Source organism: Stegodyphus dumicola, chromosome 7 (genome assembly GCF_044657685.1).
Source record: "Stegodyphus dumicola isolate Sdum_Otavi_A_Nest chromosome 7, ASM4465768v1".
Lineage (NCBI taxonomy): Eukaryota > Metazoa > Arthropoda > Arachnida > Araneae > Eresidae > Stegodyphus > Stegodyphus dumicola.
Genome location: NC_140774.1, coordinates 20,348,000 through 20,361,098, shown reverse-complemented (window position 1 = coordinate 20,361,098; position 13,099 = coordinate 20,348,000). Strand labels below are relative to the sequence as shown.

General features: G+C 36.1%; 1 protein-coding gene across 4 annotated transcripts in view; it reads left to right on the top strand.

Annotated features, from left to right (window-relative positions):
* LOC118197980 (WD repeat-containing protein 62-like) overlaps nucleotides 1-13,099 on the top strand; it is a 186,438-nt gene that overhangs the window by 79,628 nt on the left and 93,711 nt on the right. For 3 of the 4 annotated variants that reach the window (XM_085819945.1, XM_085819943.1, XM_085819944.1), the window contains exons 4-5: nucleotides 2,221-2,313; nucleotides 8,785-8,901. In XM_085819945.1, coding sequence (XP_085676071.1) covers nucleotides 2,221-2,313; nucleotides 8,785-8,901 — 210 coding nt within the window. Of the gene's footprint in view, nucleotides 1-2,220; nucleotides 2,314-8,784; nucleotides 8,902-9,630; nucleotides 9,763-13,099 lie in introns of those variants that run through there. The other variant, XM_085819947.1, reaches the window with a different exon arrangement.

Here is a 13,099-nt window from a genome sequence, read left to right as displayed (position 1 = left end):
TGGTTTTTTTTACTCAAATCGCACTTCGTCTTGGTTACTATCGGGTTAACACTTGTCTCTTTTGTAATAAGGATGGCCTCAAATCGAACTTGATTGAGTTCTTTGAGCGTGGAATCAAGAAGTTATCAGAAAGGTCGGAAAAGGTTGTTGACTAGAATGAAAGATATTTGACTGATTGAAGTGCATTTTTTGTATAGAAAAATTGAGTTTTATTTCACACTAAAATGTCGAAATTACTTTCTTGCCAACCCGATGGTAACTCGGCAGATGGTCGTAAAAAAATATTGTTGTGTGCGTGCGGGTTCGTAATAGATTGAATGCACAAGTCCAATAATAGGTTAATAAAAAATATTGTTATCAAAAGAAATATATTTAATATATTCTGGAATTTTCTACAGAAATATACCTACAAGTATTTACAGTATCACACAGTATAATCAGTAGTTATACTTCAAGCTACTCAGAACGTTAAACACAACGCAATGCAAAGAGCATCTAAAGAGAAAGCTAACTTGGATATGTCAGTTCACGCGGAACTAAGCAACTTGCAACAACAATAACTAAGCAACTAACTAAACAACTGAAAACTGATGCTCTCTCTTCGGCCTTAAATAGTTTTCAACCGGCCACGGGATATTTCTTGTTATTTCTGCTTCTCGAAATTAATGAAAGCAATACGAGGGTGGAATAACGGTTACAGCTAACACAGAGCTCAACTTACATTTATTCAATTTCAATACATATTACGGTGATACAGGGACCGGACCAAGGCGAAGTTTGGCGATTCCCCACCAAATTACCGAGATACCCATTTAAATGCATTCAATGTTAAATGCACTTGTTAAATTGTCCCTGTGTTCTTACTTTTCCGGCATAGCTATCTCTTAAAATTTGTCTCGCGCTATACTGCGCAGAAAAATACAACAATTTTACTTATAATTCTACTATAATTACCTATCTAAGTACAAAATTCGTAACAATATTTATAGCTGAGTATTCTCCTCTTCAGTCTCACAAATTCGGGAAAGAATTAATCTATATTATTAAAAACTATGATAACATTATTACTAACGATTTCACGATTCTTTGGGAGCACTGTATTTTTAACATAGATTTAATGCAACTTAGTCTCTATCACATATGATAGTTGGTTATCTACCCTGATTAGTTGATCTCTACCCGGGATGGAGCTGCAGACGAAACATTTTCGGTGAAGTTTCAAAATATATCGCGTAGCTGGGGCATCGTTTCCATAGCTGGATTGGACTTCGCTTCCAGCGGAGCTGTTTTTTCTAGGAATGCTCCCGTTTAAACCAGTGCTACCAGAATATCTTTTCTCAAAAAAGTTCCGTCTATTGGGGACCGTCGCTAGATATGATAACCCCTTTACAGGTGACAGTACGATATAGTCCAGTTCCGCCCCCAATTTCGATGGAGAGCATCCCGGGGAGAGACAGGTCGGAGGGTCTCCCACCCCCTCTTCGCCTACTCCCCATGCCGCGCGGACACTATACGTTTACAAACATCCATGCCGTAAGACCTCATGTCGCACGAACACTATACGTTTAACAAACATCCATGCCGTAAGGCCCCATGCCGCACAGACACTATACGTTTACAAACATCCATGCCTTCTCCGGGATTCGAATCCGGGCCCTTCGGCACAGCAGTCAGCGACGCTAACCACTATACCGGTTGGACAGCTCATTATTTCTTTAAAATAACTTTTTTTTTATTGAAGATGGCCCTCTTTTGAATAAACTTTGACTAATTAATATTTTCATACTTTACCTAAATAGCATTTGTCATTCTATAGAACGTTCCTCTTTGCCTAGGTAAATTATACAATAATTCTCATGTATCGTACTTTGCTAAAAACGACAGGCATTCTATGAAATGCCTAGGTATTCTATAGAATGCCGGCTTTTCATTTTATTGCCTGTAACAGATGTATTGTTTTCTCCTCACTCGGGCTCTCTAAGATCGGGGTTTGGGGGCACTGCCCCGGTAGTAGTTACTGCCATGATCATAAGTTATCTTTCGTTATTTCTTTATGAAGTGTATCGGATGCCGTTTACAGTTATCTGTATAATTACTACGCGAGAGTACAGACTAATGAACAATCAAATGTAGTTTATGATGTAATAAAGTAACAGGTGTAAAAAATGTATAACTTTATCTATATTGAATGAAATTCATCGAATATTTATCATATTTCAGTGTGGAGCCGTTTCGCACGTTCGGATATGGGACGTCCAGAAACTCACACAAATCGCAGACCTATCAGGCCACAAACATGGGATCAATTGTGTGGTGAGTATTTTCATGTCTACCCAACACACTGATTTTATTGTTTCTCTTTAAACTGATATTTCTTGAATGAAAGCAGAAGAAAAACACTCTAAGTGAAACAGAAAATCAGTAACACATCAACTTAAGTTTGGCATAGATTTAAGTCAAGATCTCACTCGATTTCGAAGGCAAATAGGCACAGGTGCCTCTTCATCAGGAACAAAGAAACCTGCAAGACTGATCGCAAATTTCTTTGCTCCTGATGAAGAGGGACCTGTACCTGTTTGTCCTCAAAACCGATTGAGATCTTGAATTAAATCTACGCCAAACTCAAGGTTGCTGTGTTACTAATTTTATGATATTTATTTGCTTATGCGTCAAAATAAACTACCGGTTTGCGGTGGCTGTGCATGGCTGCATGCGTAGCTGTTGAGTGTGTGTTCGTGGCTGCGCATGCACAATCAGTGCTATGTGCGAGAAAGTGTGAAAAATAAACACGCGTAAGTTCGAGCAGGCTCTAAAAAATCGCTGAATTTAGTTTTTAGGTTTAGTTTCAACGATTACCTTTGTTTCGGCCACCAGAGCTCTCTGCCTGTCTGTGAGATATTATTTCGCAATGCGCAGATTGTATGCGTAGCTCGCATTTTGTTCTTGCATTCATAAAACCGCTAATTGTAACTCTGTCGTTTTACTTTGTGCTGTGTTGTGTTCGAAAGTTCAAACTACCGAATAAAGGTTAATTTACGTAGTGATGTATTCTTAGGTTTATTAATTTAAAGTTAAGATACCACTTCGCTACATTATTTGGTCGTCCTACGCTGGAGCTTCGAGAAAAACCCGCGCTTGTGAATAAGAATTCTACGTGTCCGTAATGGAGTTGATAATGCAATTTCGGTTTAGAATTCTCAAGAGTTACGCAATGGATACAGTGTACGAGGTGAGTGAAATAGTTAACGCATTTTAATTGCATTTGACATTTCGTTATTGCTATTATTTTAGTGTTTAAAGTATTAGTAAAATCGTGAATTTAGAATATTTTCAAAATGTCAGATATAGGAAAAAAAAAAAAAAAAAAAAAAAAAAAAAAAACGAAAGAAAATTTTGAAAACGCAGTTAACGAAACTTATCGAGAGAATAGATTATGATAACTTAGATAATGCTGAAGCTGAATTAATCTTAGAAAAATGTAAAATCTTTAAGGAAGATTTTAAATCTTTATTTAGAGACATTTATACAAATTGTGATGATGATAAAATAGACACTTTCGTTGAGGAAGAACAGTCGATTTTAGAGAAAATTGAGGAGGTTCACTTAAAAATTATTGGTAAGTTAAAGATTTACGAGGTCGTAAATGCAAATGGCGATAAACCTGTCATACCTGAACCAAAATCTGTAAGTTTAAAGTTACCGAAATTATCTTTACCCACATTTAGCGGAAATTTAACTGAATGGATAACATTTAAAGATTTATTTAACGCTAGTGTTCGCAACAATCCAAATCTTTCTGGAGCTAAAAAATTACAATATTTAAAGAGTTCTTTGAAAAATGATGCTTATCGCATTATTCAGTCAATTCCCATAGCTGATCAAAATTTCAGTATTGCTTGGAATTTACTAGAAGAGAGATTTTCTAATAAGAGAGAACAGATATTTGCTTTTATTAAAAGAATTCTTAACGTTTCACAAATACAAATGGAATCTGCATCATCGATATTAAATTTAGTAGATAACGTAAACGAAATAACTCGCTCATTGGAAATATTAGATCAAAGGATAGATAATTTTAGTGATACTTTGTTGTTGTATATTATTTTGCAAAAACTTGACGTTTCGAAAAAATTGTGGCGGGAGCGTCAATTAAAAAAAGACGAAATACCAAAGTTGAATGACTTGATAGAATTTTTGAAGAATTACGCTAGAACATTACAGAACAGTAAACCTTTAATTAGTAAAACGCATAAATCAGATAAACCAGTGTATAATAGGGTTACTTCTCTGATTACTAATTCTACCTGCTTATTTTGTAAAGAAGATCATTTTTTATAGTGTTCTAATGTTTTAAATTTACCAGTGCAAAAACGAATAGAGTTTGTTAAGACTAATAAACTTTGTTTTAATTGCTTGTCTAATGTCCATAAAGTTAAAATGTGTAAGAGTGCAAACACCTGCAAGCATTGTTTTAAGCATCATCATAGCATTTTGCATTTAGAAAATAATTTCAAACCAAAAAATGCATCTAGATTCCCTTCACCGGAAGCACAAGTGTTTGTTCCGAAATCGCAAATTAAACCAGAAAACAAGTTGAGTGAGGTTTCTCCAACTGTTTGTAAAAACAACTATGAAAATAAACATTTTGGAGCTCATGCTAATGGTAAACGTAGTCATGTACTTTTGTGTACTGCTTTAATTAAGGTTGAAAACTCAAAAAAATGAATTGATAAATTGTAGATGTTTACTAGATTCAGGTAGTGAAAAATCATTCATTCGTCGGAAAACAGCTATCAATTTAGGATTGAGCATAAAGGATTCGAAGATATTAGTGTCATGCTTAGGTACTTTCAATACAACTACTACTGGAGAAATTGAGTTGTTGTTTACACCTCATTTTAATACTAATTACAGAATTTCAACGTCCGCTTACATAATAGACAAAATTACAGGAAACATTCCAAGTGTAACATTACCTTTGAATTTATATGAAAGTTTCGAAGATTTAACTTTAGCAGATCCTACATTTCATGAATCGGGAAAAATTGATATTTTACTTGGAGTTAATGTATTCCTTACTTTAATAAATGGCGAGGTAATTAAAAGGGGCAAAAATCTTCCATTTGCATGTTGTTCTAAGTTAGGATGGGTAATTGCTGGAACTACACATTTTGAATTCCCAAACCGTAAGCAGGTTTCAGTCAATACGCTAAACGTAAACACGGAGGAATTAGTTAAATCATTTTGGAATTTGGAACAAATTCCCACATCGAAACCTTTAACTAAAGAGGAAAGATTGTGTGAAAATCATTTAGTGGAAAATCACGTCCGTAGTGAAAATGGTCGTTACTCAGTAAAATTGCCATTCAAGCCTAAAAGAAATTAGTTGAAGAATTAGGCAATTGAATCAATAAAATTATTGGGTTTGGAGTGGTATCCAACGCAAGACGAGTTTACTTGTCACTTTGGAAATCTCGAAAACAGAGAGTGTTCTACTAAAAGAATAATTTTATCTTCTATTTCGAAAATCTTTGATCCACTTGGTTGGTTAGCACCTTTTATAGTTGCAGCAAAAATCTTGCTTCAAGATATATGGAAATTACAAATCTCGTGGGATGATCCCTTGCCAGATGAAATCAATCAAAGATGGAAAATCTATTGTGAAGATATCGCAAATCTTGAATGCATTCATATTCCTAGGAGAGTATTATTGCCCAAATCTACAAATGTAGAACTTCATTGTTGCTTTGACGCATCAGAGAAAGCTTACGCCGCAGTGATTTATTTAAAGTCTTCAAACAATTCTTCAGTTTCGGTGCAGCTACTAACATCAAAAACTCGCGTAGCTCCCCTGAAAGTAATCTCTATTCCTCGTTCAGAACTCTGCTCTGCAGTTCAGTTAGTGCATTTGGTTCAAGCTGTGCAGAATTCATTGCAAATTCATGTTGACGATATTTACGCATGGAGTGATTCAATGATAGTTTTGTCCTGGATACAATCAGAACCAACACGCTGGCAAACCTTCGTAGCCAACCGCGTTTCAGAAATTCAATCAGTCTTACCTTCATCGCATTGGAATCATATAAAAGGAAAGGAGAATCCAGCTGATTGCGCATCAAGAGGTCTTTTGCCTTCAGAGCTTTCTACTCATGACTTGTGGTGGACAGGTCCTCAGTGGCTTAATTCAAATAATATTCCATTCTCTATCAACTTACCATTTTCAGAAGAGTCTTTAAGGGAACAACGGAAAAATATTTCTTGTTCAATTGGAACAGTCGCTTTGCAAATTCCAGTCCTTAATGAAGTTTCATCATTTTTGAAACTTAAAAGAATCATCGCATGGTGTTTTCGGTTTGCGAATAATTCAGCTAAATCTACCGCAACAAGGATTAAGGGTTACCTTAAAACCGAAGAATTGCAATACGCTAAAAATGAATTGTTAGAGTAGTTCAAATGGATGAGTTTTTTAATGAATATAATCTTCTAAAAAAGAATCAACCGTTAAACTCAAATAGTAAGATCCTTTCTTTGAACCAGTTTATCGATAAGAATGGACTTATACGCGTTGGAGGAAGATTAAGACAATCCAACATCGCGCAGGACAGAAAATATCCTATTTTGTTGCCCAAGAAACATCACATAACACAGATTATAGTGAATCATTTTCATATATCCCATCTCCATGCTGGCCTCCTGCTATTGCTGTCAGTAATTAGAAGAGAATATTGGATAATCCACGCTAGGTCAGTTGTAAGACAACAGATTTGGAAATGTGTGAAATGTCATCGTGTACGATCTAAAACATCTACCCAGATAATATCTGATTTACCATCGTCTAGAGTCGTTCCGTCAAAGGTTTTCTCCAAAGTTGGAATTGACTACGCCGGGCCATTTCAAGTGAAGCCCAGGCAAGGTCGAGGAGTAAAACCAATGAAATGCTACATTTGTGTATTCGTGTGTTTTACTACAAGAGCTATACATATTGAATTAGTAGGTAATCTTACATCAGAATAATTTATTGCCGCTTTGAAGCGCTTTGTATCTCGAAGAGGAAAACCAATACAAGTGCATAGCGATTGTGGCACAAATTTTATTGCTGCAGATAAGGAATTGAAAAGAATAATAAACTCCTTGAATGAAAATGAATTGGTTAATAAATATTGCTCTACTGAAGGTATTAAGTGGATATTTAATCCTCCCGGCAGCGCCACATTTTGGAGGATTATGGGAAGCTGCAGTCAAATCTACAAAGTTACATCTCAAGCGAACCGTAGGTGAACAACTTCTAACGCAAGAAGAATTTACGACATTGCTAGCTCAAATTGAAGCTTGTTGAAATTCGCGACCTTTGTGTCCACTGTCTGAAGATCCATCAGAATTTTACTTACGCCAGGCCATTTTTTAATTGGTACCCCGCTAACTGCCTTACCAGAATAAAGTTTACACGATCAAAAAATTCCTATATTGCAACGTTGGAAGCTTGTTGAGAAAATGTTTCAAAGTTTTTGGAAAAGATGGTCAAATGAATACATTTCTAATTTGCAACGACGTTCAAAATGGTTGAAAGTGCAACGTAATTTAAAGGTTAATGATTTAGTTATCATAAAGGAAGACAATTTACCCCCGCTACGATGGAAATTAGGAAGAGTGCTGGAAGTTTTTCCTAGCTCAGATAATATTGTGCGTATCGTGAAGATCAAAACTGCTAACGGAGTTTTCAATAGGCCAATTCACAAACTTAGTGTTTCGCCTATCAATGGTTAAGTGTTTTTCCCTAAAGCATTATAACATTGTACTTTACTTTAATTAAGTTCCTGAATTGTATCAAGGCTTCTGTGCATCTGTTTTGAGAACAATTTAGTTTCATTGCATAATTTCATAGTATGTTTTCTTGTGAATATTTTAATGATACATTTTGCATAATTTAATATTGTTATGATAATTTCATTTTATAAAAGCTATCTATTTTGAAACGATGTTTCAACGCCTGGCGGAATGTTTCGGCCACCAGAGCTCTCTGCCTGTCTGTGAGATATTATTTCGCAATGCGCAGATTGTATGCGTAGCTCGCGTTTTGTTCTTGCATTCTTAAAACCGCTAATTGTAACTCTGTCGTTTTACTTTGTGCTGTGTTGTGTTCGAAAGTTCAAACTACCGAATAAAGGTTAATTTACAGTCCTCTCGTAGTGATGTATTCTTAGGTTTATTAATTTAAAGTTAAGATACCGCTTCGCTACAACCTTGTACAATTCTTTCTGCATAGTAGAAGGCTTCGTTTCGGTTGATCACTGGGATTGTTTTGTTTCGAACATATTTTGATGCATATTTTACGTCCTGTTACGTACGTTATACGTCCTGTCTAAGTTTTGCATCTTAAAAGGACGTATAACAAGTTGGAAGTTTTTTAAGGCAGAGCCATACCGAGGTACCACTGTATTTTGTAAATATTTTGTGGCGTCAAATTAGGTTGTATCGATGCAGGAACGTGCAAAATGTGCAGTGCACTCGTCGGCATTAGAACTACGGACCTCCCGAATATGCGTCGATCGTGCTTCCAGTTATACCAGGAAGGCATGTGGAAAGGAGAGAGAAAATACCTTATAATTTTTATAATTTATTAAGAAGTAAATACTTGCAATAACAACGCAAATGTTTCTAGAACTTATCATTTGGATGCACCATGAATTAGGCACATTTCAAATTAATATCAATTACACGTATTATTGAACTAATAGACTCTGAAAACTGTGATGTAAGTTCATTAATTTATTTTTACTTTCCTAGGCATTTTCCCCTAACCTGAAATACGTCGTGTCCGTGGGCTCTCAACACGATATGGTAGTCAACGTATGGGATTGGAGAAACAAGCAGAAAGTTGCTTCCAATAAAGTCTCTTGCAAGGTGAGTGACAATGTTTATTTGAACCCCATTGGAAATATGTAGATGTAGCATAGGAAATTTAAATTACAGTCCCGTAAAGGAAATTTAAATTACAGTACAAAAGTGGGTATGCAGTAGAAAACACAAATTGTAATATACCATAGTTTTATTCTTATGAATTCTCTTAAATATTTTTCGCCCACCAGCGGCCGAGCGGTAAAGACGCTGAACACTGGTAGTTCGGTCTGAGGTTCGAATCCCGCGAACGGGCTGGCTGCATGGGCGTTTTCGTGGTTTTCCCCATGTGTAACGTGTATACGAGCCAGTTTCCCTTAGAAAGTCCTCCACGAAAGGCACCCCTCCCTTTAGGCAGATAGCCCTCGTGTGCTTTGCCATAATTAAATACACCAACACCAACTTAAATATTTTTCTCTACTACCGTATTTCCTCGCGTATTCTTCACCCCCCTTTTTAACTAATTTTATCGCCTGAAATTGAAAGGGAAAACTTAGGCGAGTCATTTAATTTCTGTAAAACGCGGTCACAGTTATAATGTAACAAATGAAAAGTAGTCAAGGATAAACTACTGGTAGCTATCACAGTAATATTTCTTTAAAAGAAGCCTACATTCCAATAAGAGTACAGCCAAGTAGCATTACAATATCTGACAGCTATTGAGCCTGTATATGGCGGATATCTGATTGGCTCGATTATCTTGTAAATCCCCAGGGGCACCTCACATGAATGAGTCTTGACCGCAATTCCCAAGAGGGACATCTGAGGAAGGAAGTTGAAGGGGACGAACAAAAGACCCGGATTTTGAAAGCTCAAGCACATCAGCATTAGATAAAGCTACAATGAGCTGGAACGTAAATAGTAGAAGTAAGTTAAAATTACACTTTTGGAAAGTTTCTTAAGTATGAAAACAGCTGCCACGTTCTGATGGCTCAAAGAAAAATCTGCACAAAATACGTTTCAAATAATGAAGGCGAGGGAAAGTAATTTGGATAAAATGTTAAAACAAAAACGCCAATACAAATTTGAATACATAGAATAAAATTAAAATACTGAGAGGAATACAGTTTGTTAACAAACTAGCTCTCACGGGGAAAAACTCCGTACAGTAAATTAAAAATATTTTTGAAATTTTCAGAACATAGCGCTAAAGGACTAGAGGGAAAATTACGAGAGAAAATACAGTATTATGAGTAACATACACCTATAAACTTACATTACAATTCATGGGTCATCAACCCGCAAATCCGTTTTGTGAATATAAACGTTACTGCCCGCGTGTTTTACATTTTTCCATTTCAAGTTGGTGTCGTCTCAGCAAAAGAGTGGGCTGCGAACAAAACTGAGGACGATACACGAACCCACGATTCACTATCCCGCCTTCTGGTTCTGAGAAACCTAAGAAAACCTCTCCCAGATTTTGCTGGGTTGTAAATTTGAGAATAGAAGAACGAATTCTAACTTTTAATGATGCTAACGAGCATGATACAAAGACTTTCATTTTGTAGTGCAGTTTTCAAACTTGTTGTTGTTACTTTTATCCAATTTCGCTCGGAAGTTATTGATAGCAGCTTCTCCCTGAGTTTGCCGCTTCGAGAGGTTCCCGAATTTTTCTCATCTCTTGATACACAGTAGCCGCCACTTAATAGGAATATAACTAACAATTTAGGAATATAACCTTAAGCTACAAACAATTGATTGTCTGGAAATTTTACGCAGAATTTCATTTTCTTAAACTGTTCATAACATTTCTGAAAGTTATTTGACCGATGCTATATCGCTGATCTTAATCCTCGAAATGTATCTCTTGTTCACTGAAAGAGAGCATGCAAATGTAAAATTTAAAATTAGGCAAAAAAAGCAATTTTGTTTTAGTGTAGATGTTTCCAGAATATTCTTTTTTCCTCAGCAAGGAAACTTTTCTGCAGAATTTTTGCTACTGAAGAAGAGGAACTTGTGTTTCATCACCTTCAAAATCAATAGAGTTTCTTAAAACTCTAAAATGCTGTTATTTTTAGCTAGTTTTAAATCAGTCATTAAAACCGAGATCAAGCTTTTTTGCCACCAACATTCAGCTAGGTACAGTGGGACACCAAAATGAGGTGAGCGGGTCGCCAAAATTTGACCATTGGTCGTACATGCGTAGTCCGGATGGCTAACTTTTTAGTTCCGTCTTAATTTTGAGGATGCATACCCCCGAGAGCGGTATGAGGATCTCCCATCCCTCTTTCCCTGCCACCTAGGCTGGATTAAGAGCTTTAGAAGTCCTAAGCGCTTAAAAGATTTTGGTGCTCTTTCATGCTAAAAATGGCAATGGTAAATTTTTTGGCGTTCCCTTTCCCGAATATTCAAGGACTTTTTCTCAGTGCCCTCTTTCCTTGTTCCATGTAAGTACGTATTTATATTGCTGAATGGTTACTCCGGGCCTGATTACCATTAACTTCTCGAGTGGATATCGGATCGATGCGTATTTGAGTGCATCGCATCAACTACGCACCGATCAAGCCTATAGTGTCTGTGCCTCCGTAGTACACAGGCACTATAGACTTGCAAACATCCATGCCTTCTGTGGGATTCGGACCTGGGACCGTATGTACGGTAATCAGCGTCCCTAACCACTATACCATCTGGATGGCTAGGTGATGGGATAATATCGTGGGTGTTATTTCTGTAAAATTCGATGCAATTATTTATTTTTTTTCGAGTTCCTTCCCTCCCTCAGACATTCTATCGTCTGAGTGCTGGCACGACAGCAGGATAAAAACATTCGTCTGATGATTAACTGTTAGGTGGCGTATCATATGATTCTTACTCATAACAAAGGAAAATGCATGGTGTTGTAATAACACCCAGTTTTCTGTAACCGTATAAAGCAGGGGAAAAATATTATCAGAAGTTGTTATGTTCAGAAATGGATACGTAAATGAAGCGTGGTGGCGTCTTTTTCCGAGAAATGTTTTAAATGGATATTTCTTATACAAAATGTAACTTATAAATTTAAAGTAAATAGTTATCTTACTCGAATCGTTGAATCTGTTCGAAAATTCTTAGCAAAATTTTCCATCGTTACCTCCTTTAATTTTCCCAAATTCCCAAACTTGATACTTAATCCGTAATGGGTATTCTGGTGCTGCCATCTGTATTCGATTAATGAAACTATTTACCTAAGATTGCGGAATAAATTAATATAAAATCCATTGCAACAAATTTTATTCTTTCAAAAAAGAAATAGCGTGTTTATAGCTTATGGAAGGTTTTTGATACTAAGCTCGAACAATTATTTTAGAAGAATTTCAATAAGTTAATTTTGAAAAATATTTATCCATTAAACTTACAATATGCATTTAGCGCATTTTACGTTTTCTGATGCTTCCAGAAATGTAGTTGGAATGTATGAAGAATTTAGTTGAAAATACGTGCTGCAGTTTTAGTATATTTTATTGAATTCGAATTGGAATTAAATTCCTTGAAATATCCGTTCATGTGAACAGTTCAATCGGCGGGGCCCTTCGTCCAGAGGTTAAGTGGATGAAATTCAGAATACTAGTAATTACAGGGAAGTAGAAATGAAAATATCTTATTAGAAGAAGTTTCGTGAAGACAGTCAGGGCGTGCAGAAGAAAGTGCCTAAATTTTACTTTATAAATTAATGCAAAGGTAAACTTTGCACAAGTTTTTAACCAAAAATGATAACCAAGCATAAATGGACATAACCAAAAATGGAAATCATTAAATATAAAACAATAAACACAATGTCTAACAGATTAAACAGATGAGAACATAATTTAATTTTACTATACCTCTAGAAAGGAGTGCGGACGGCACAAGCGGGAAATGATAAAAAATTTTACTCTTTGGAAGCGAAATTCCCTTCCGTAAAAACATCAGGTAAATATCTTTAGGAGGCCTATCATTTTCATTTTCTTTGTCTCTAAGCCTCAATGGACCCTTCTTGGGACTCACTGAACTTTCTGTTTCACTCAAAATTTGGCCTACGAGATTTGTTGTTGCGTCACTTAAATCTTCCTAGGTTTTAAAATGTTTCAAAACTGAGATATCGTTGTTGTTGCGACTAATCTCGCTTGTCTGAAATCAAAGCAATTCGAAATTCTTGGTAGCTAGGAGTCAAGATTGCTTTTCTTCAAGGTTGCTTTTTTCGTTGGCAAGAGCCTTGGGCACTATGCAGGCTACAGTACGAGTTTGC